Genomic DNA, 7373 nt, shown 5'->3' with positions numbered 1-7373 from the left:
TGGCTCACAAAGGAATTTACCGACGTTTGACTGCCTCGACTGCACTTTTCTGCCTGTTTTTTAGTCGAGCTTGCTTTCTCAAAATGTATTTATTTCAGTAAGCTATGAAATGTGAAGTTAGAGTATGCTTTGGGGTGGGGGTGGTAATACTTGCCCCGTCATTATTAACGGGCTATACGTTAGTAATAATATAATTTACAGCTGCTGTATAAGTAAAATATATAAAAGTGCTACAGCGCCCTCTGCACTAAGTACTTGTTATTGTGTGAAATTGTTGAATAATATTTTAAAGCATTTTTATTGGTTGTCAGACAATTTTTATTCATTCGTGACCCCCCCCCCCTCCACCCAACGTTTTGTAAGTTCTGACCTGCCTGATTGATTTTGTATATAAATCCATTATGTTTAGCTGTATATCATAGCTGATAGCTGAAAAAGACAGGTCATTCTATCACATAAACGCTCTTAAGTCTTTGTTGCTCCGTTTACTATTGTATTAGAACAATATACTTACGTACACAAATGACGAATTAGTACATAAAAAATAACAAATACAATTAGCTAAGTATCACGAACAAATTGGTATATTTTAGACGACAAATAAATGATTTTCCCAAAACAATCTTGTTTAAATTGATGGTTTAAAGTGATAATATTTTAATGAAAGTCTAATCAGGCATACTAAATGTTAACCGCTGATTTACAATTACACAAATCATATATCATACTTTCAAATTGTAGACTTTATATATATATAAATCGTTACTGAACATTAGTTTAATGTATTAAAACAACAGAATAATTTAAATAGTTTTACTTAGAAAACGATATTTCTAAAGCAAACATTGATTAAAACTTCTTTATTATCGAATATGTAACATTTCACTGGGTTAATCTGGCATCATCAGGCACAGCAAACTAATTACATTTGATATCAACAGATGGCAGCAAAATAGCTAGTTGTATTTATTTTTCTGGTGCAAAGTACAACAATTGGCTATCTAGGCTCTGTCCACTGCTGGTAATTGAACCCTCAGATTAGAGCGTTGTAAGTCCGTAAACTTGCTGCTGACCCATCGGGGGAAGAACTAGGTGTATCAAATTTGCCTTTAGAGCGTTTAATTGCATTCCTAATATAAAAAAATATCTCAATTACAATAATTATCCTAAGGCTTATTATTTTATAGTGGCAACTACAACTGCTTCAGAAGTTGTTAGTAAATACGTTACAGCTGAGAGAGGTACCTGAATGAAACATGTATATTATATTCCCTATTTTACAAACTAATTTAGTTAAATTTTCGAAGACTGAAGTAAGGATTCACCACATATATATTTATCGTTTCTTGTAGTAGTTTAATCACCTTATATGGTTATTGGCACAGATATTTGTAAAACTCTATAACAATAAAAACTTGTGAAATATTTGAAGAAAATACTGTGTTCAGTTTTAATACGACATTTTCATATCGCAAATTTCTGCGTTTTAAAACAACGATTTCTTATTGAAACTTATGAATTGGCTGTAGTATAAATTTGTAATTTCGGTCCGTGACTTAAGCGTGCATCCATTTATCATCATTCGGAGTATGGCGTGAATAATAGTTAAAAAAATATATTTACATACAACAGGGATTTAACCTCAGCAGCAAAGAAAGCATGTTTTCAACGAGTGTAATACGAGTATTGGGACGAGCCCTGTGTTATCTGCTTAAATATATTTTTTTTTATTTTATGAAATGAGTTTGTTTGTTTGAAGTTAAAGCACAAAGCTACATAATGGGCTATCTGTGCGTTGTAAGTTCGCAGACATACCGTTGTGCCAGTGGGGTGTGTGTGTGTGTGTGAAATGAGAGCTTTATATATGAGCGGGTGATATTTTTTACCATGAAAACACTATTCTGAAGATGCAAGTAGCTGGAAATTCGAGACATTCTCTTATATACTCATTGATAGGATATCTACTCATCAGTTCTTACTGAGTCATTCATCATCCTCTCGTATATACTCATTGATAGGATATCTACTCATCAGTTCTTACTGAGTCATTCATCATCCTCTCGTATATACTCATTGATAGGATATCTAATCATCAGTTCTTACTGAGTCATTCATCATCCTCTCTTATATACTCATTAACAGAATATCTAATCATCAGTTCTTACTGAGTCATTCATCATCCTCTCTTATATACTCATTGATAGGATATCTAATCATCAGTTCTTACTGAGTCATTCATCACCCTCTCGTATATACTCATTAATAGAATATCTACTCATCAGTTCTTACTGAGTCATTCATCACCCTCTCTTATATACTCATTAATAGAATATCTACTCATCAGTTCTTACTGAGTCATTCAGATAGTTTCCACTCATCACCTCTTATCGAGTCTTCCACAGCTAGCCACCTCAACTAACTTTAGACAATTATCAAAACTCGTTGTAATAACTCTAAATTTTTAATTCCTATATTCATGATAGAATGACTCTCCGAGTCACAAAAACTCACGATACTGCTTGCGAAAAGGGGTAAGTGATGGATTTTCAGTGGCAAAAACCTCCTGTAACAACTTTATTTTGTCATATTTTAATATCTATTTTAACATAAACTTTCTACACAGAGATCTGTTAAGCAGTAAAAACAACCTAGTCCTTAAAAAGTTAGAGCTCAGTGAAAACAATGTAGCCCTTAAAAATTGGATTCAGTAAAAACAATCTAGTCATTAAAAAATTGAGCTCAGTGAAAATAATCTAGTTCTTAAAAATTGGTGTTCAGTAGAAACAACCTAGTCCTTAAAAAATTGGTGTTCAGTAAAAACAACCTAGTCCTTAAAAAATTGGTGTTCAGTAAAAACAACCTAGTCCTTAAAAAATGGTGTTCAGTAAAAACAACCTAGTCCTTACAAAAATGGTGTTCAGTAAAAACAACCTAGTTCTTACAAAAATGGTGTTCAGTAAAAACAACCTAGTCCTTAAACATTTACAATTAGCCTCTCTTGAAACACAGTCTGGCATGGCGTAGTATTAACGTGTCGGGCTGCAAGTTGAAGGATCCAAGGTTGGAGAGGTGATGCCATTTAACACGCCACACACTTTCAGTCGCAGAGGTGCCATTCATTTTTATAGTTTCAACTTTTTATTGAAGCTTCGTAAAATTGGTGTGATTCATTTACAAACTAATTATCTTCAATGAACATGTAACATAATAGCATATAAATATTTCAGGATGAAAACTTATTCTGCTTTTTCCAAATGGGTATCTCATCTGATCGTTACACCGATTAAGATATGGTTTCTTAAATTTTGTTAGATTATTATAGACATTATAAAAGTTATCTTTGCTTGAGAAAGCTCAAATATAAACAAAGACAAATATTCTAATAAGTTGTTTTGCTTTATAGTAAACACTTTTACAAACAATTTGACAGGCCTGAGCAGTCCAGTAGGTACAGAGTTTTAGTGTTCATCTTATTGTGAAACAACCCGGTACAGTATTTTCAAAATGGAGTTCAGCCATCTTCTCTAAAGAAAGTAGTTGTGATTCCACATGAATCACTCATTACCTGCAAGTTGGTTATAATTGGTCCAAAAACATGGGCCTACCTGTAAATTAATTATAATTGGTCCAAAAACATGGGCCTACCTGTAAATTAGTTATAATTGGTCCAAAAACATGGGCCTACCTGTAAATTAGTTATAATTGGTCCAAAAACATGGGCCTACCTGTAAATTAGTTATAATTGGTCTGAAAACATTAGCCGTAACTACTGGTTTTGTTTCATTTCATGGATTGTGTTGACCTTTGCAAAATATATGTAAGAATTAAATACAAAGGTCAATGATCAAATAGAGTTCCGATGTCCTACAACTAAAAAATGCCCAAAGATGATAAAGACATTTTTAACGTGTAAATGGTAGAAAAAACGTGGTTAAAAGTAATTCCCTATACGACTACATGAGGGGGATCACAAAGAACCCCCTTTCTGCCTACATACAGAAGATACGTTTACTTCAGAGTACTTACGATAACCTCCCCTCCTTCTCTTTTTTAATAAAGTCCCATATAGTGATATTGATAATCATCAACGGAGCTTCGATAAGATGCACAACGCCATTTTTGACAGGAATGTTAGGTCGGACGATCTTGGACAGGACCACTCCTTTGCGGTGTCGCTGGTCACTCTGGAGAGTATTGCTTTGGGCGTACACTGCCATCGAGAGTACAAAAATAAAAATACCATAAGTGTCACAGCTTACTGAATGTTGTTACCTCACATTTTTTATAGTAAAGCGATGCTATTTCTATTTTTGTGGAACATTTTAATAATTCGGATAAAAACTGCTCTACTCTGTATGTTTTCTTCTTCACAGTTATCCAAACAACATATATCTAGACTTAATGCTTCTTTAAATGACTTATGCTGTATTATCTAATCAACCTGAAGAAATATTCAAATAGCGAATAATTCGAGGTTCTTACCAAGTCAGTAACTTGTATTTCAGAATTGTCTTTAACGAACGTAATAAAAAACGTTCCAGGTTAAATATTTAGTCCTACTTTCAAACTTTATCGATTCACGAGGTAAGATCATGGCAGAAATTCAAATCTGTGATCGATCCCTAACGTCAACAGCCTACTTGTTCTGACTACAACAATTCACGACATAAATGGCGAAGACGTCAACACAGATTTATAGCTTACAAATAAAGCCTTGATTTCACTTTTAAGTCTAATCAGATTCATTCAACTTACACACGTAGCCATTGCCCAGACTATCAGTCTGATTAACCAAAGACAGTTCAACTCTTAGCTCTGCTGGATCGTAAGCATACGCTCGGTAAGGTTCTGACCCCATGGTTCGGGTGAAAAGTACCTTTCTTGGGATGATGTGCCCTTTGATTACCTAGAAAACAAACAAAGAACGAAATCTAATTACAAAGTCATGTGACAATTTGAGTTTCCTTTCTAAGGGACTTTATGATAACATACAATAAATAATAGACGATCTAAAAAGAAGAGAGGCGAGAGTTTAACTTATTAACATATTAGATATTGAAATTCGATTCGACGATAATTACCTTTTTTTTATTAGAGTAACAGTAAAGCTTCACTTATTGGATATTGGTTTTAGTTTTATTGAATATAAGGTACCAGATTAGAACAAAAAAACAACACGTATTAAGATAGTGCTTTCATTGATGCCCTTTCTTGTATTTCTAGCTATTTAACACGTCAAAAGATTGCTACTTTCTAGATAGTACTGAAGACAAGTGAACTCGTGAAAAATTGAGTTTTCATGCAGAGTCAGAGTAGTACTAGTGAAATGTCTAACCCTAACCTTTAGTTTTATTATCTGTATATTTTCAGTGTTTTAAAGTTTGTTATACCAATGTAACAGAATACTTCTTCTTCATATACGAATAAAATGAATTTAAATTGTAAAGTAATTTCTAGGTAAAGAAAAGAAGAATATATATTTTTGTCTGTTGACTTTGGTTTAAATCATTTCTAAACGGTATAGTGGTATCGAAGTTTCCCATTTTCACGTGAAACACGTAAGTGATGTCCGTCAACGTGGTAATAAAATATTAAATAAGCTACCTCATTGGGTCGTTTCAAACTATTTTCTACCAAATCAGTATAAATTTGAATACAGAATCTTTTAAATAGAACAGGTAATAATGTTGTTGTTTTTATATGTGTTCGGCTATTGTCTGAATGATACATAAATGTCCTTTTTTTGTTTGTTTGTTTTTTTATGATAAAATGTATGATAAAACATTTCCAACCTTGCTATCTATATCACGTAGTCTGTTCATGTTTTGATCATTTCCTTCCCCAACAGGAAGGAAGTAAGTGTGGTTTCCAACATCAGTGAAGAAATCGATTACATCTTCAGATCGAACACGCGATGCAAAGGCTCTGCAAATTGAAATATCGTCACAGTTCAGAAGAACTACATACCACTCAAAATCCTACAAAAATTGATTTAGTATACAAAGTACAGTTTGATAGATATCAAAGGTAAACATTTCCCCCATTCATAAAATTAACAACTCTTTTATATATAAACCAACTTATTAAAAACAAATCGATTACATCTTCAGATCGAACACGTGATGCAAAGGCTCTGCAAATTGAAATATCGTCACAGTTCAGAAGAACTACATACCACTCAAAATCCTACAAAAATTGATTTAGTATACAAAGTACAGTTTGATAGATATATATATATATATATATCAAAGGTAAACATTTCCCCATTCATAAAATTAACAACTCTTTTATATATAAACCAACTTATTAAAAACAAATCGATTGCAATAATCAGTTGCGGTATACTAATTGTGTGAATTGATTAATTGACTTTTTTCACATTTAAACCATATTTCAGAATGTCTTGTAAAACAACTAGATGGTTGCAGACAGGTAAGTAGCAATGGTTTACTCAGAGAGAAGAATACTACAAAAACAGAACACCTGACAAAGAAATTAGTTTCTAACTCCGCGTGAGCTTGCGTGCTTACCTAAATATTAATTCGGATATTTTGCGTTTGGGGTAAATTCTCGTTTAGTGTATTTTTAAAGGTTATGCAAATAAATTTAAGCGATAGGCGAATTAGGCAAGGTGCCTGATAATTAACACACTAAATGTATTGTACATATCATGCAAAGGGGACTCGAAAGTCAAAATAGACGTTACATTTACAGACTTACAACACTAAAATCCGGAGTTTGATTCTCCGCAGTAGACAGAGCGCAGGTAACAGATTGTGTAGCTTTGCACTAAAACAAGTAAAAACAAAACAACAGTAACGATACTGAAATTATCTTTCAAGATCTTTAAGTATGAACATATTTTTAAAAAGGTTTAATTTGCTGTCGAAGTAGTCTTCGCCACAGGTGTTTGTTTTAATACTAACTTTACCTCGTGTGTTTCCATAAATCAAGGCATGAGAGTGTACAAGACATACGATGTATCCATTGCTTTACACACAGATAACGTAATATAATCCTCAGATAAAGGATGCGTCGCAGATGCTCAGTTTAGGTAATATAATCCTCAGATAAAGAATGTGTCGCATATACTCAGTTTACGTAATATAATCCTCAGATAAAGAATGTGTTACAGCTGCTCAGTGTAGGTAATATAATCCTCAGATAAAGGATGCGTTGCAGCTTCTCAGTTTACGTAATATAATCCTCAGATAAAGAATGTGTTACAGCTGCTCAGTGTAGGTAATATAATCCTCAGATAAAGGATGCGTTGCAGCTTCTCAGTTTACGTAATATAATCCTCAGATAAAGAATGTGTTACAGCTGCTCAGTTTACGTAATATAATCCTCAGATAAAGGATGCGTTGCAGCTT

The 7373-nt window shown here is 33.2% G+C and overlaps 1 protein-coding gene across 1 annotated transcript in view; it reads right to left on the bottom strand.

Annotated features, from left to right (window-relative positions):
- Positions 1-6988, bottom strand: part of LOC106467333 (fasciclin-1-like) — a 22183-nt gene extending 15195 nt beyond the window's left edge. The window contains exons 1-4 of the mRNA XM_022395493.1: positions 6978-6988; positions 5793-5925; positions 4756-4906; positions 4027-4210 (exon numbers count right to left, since the gene is read on the bottom strand). Coding sequence (XP_022251201.1) covers positions 4027-4210; positions 4756-4906; positions 5793-5925; positions 6978-6988 — 479 coding nt within the window. The remainder of the gene's footprint in view (positions 1-4026; positions 4211-4755; positions 4907-5792; positions 5926-6977) is intronic.
- Between the last annotated feature and the right edge of the window lie 385 nt (positions 6989-7373).

This window comes from Limulus polyphemus, unplaced genomic scaffold, assembly GCF_000517525.1.
Source record: "Limulus polyphemus unplaced genomic scaffold, Limulus_polyphemus-2.1.2 Scaffold2571, whole genome shotgun sequence".
In the NCBI taxonomy this organism is placed as follows: domain Eukaryota; kingdom Metazoa; phylum Arthropoda; class Merostomata; order Xiphosura; family Limulidae; genus Limulus; species Limulus polyphemus.
This window is presented reverse-complemented; position numbering and strand designations above follow the sequence as displayed.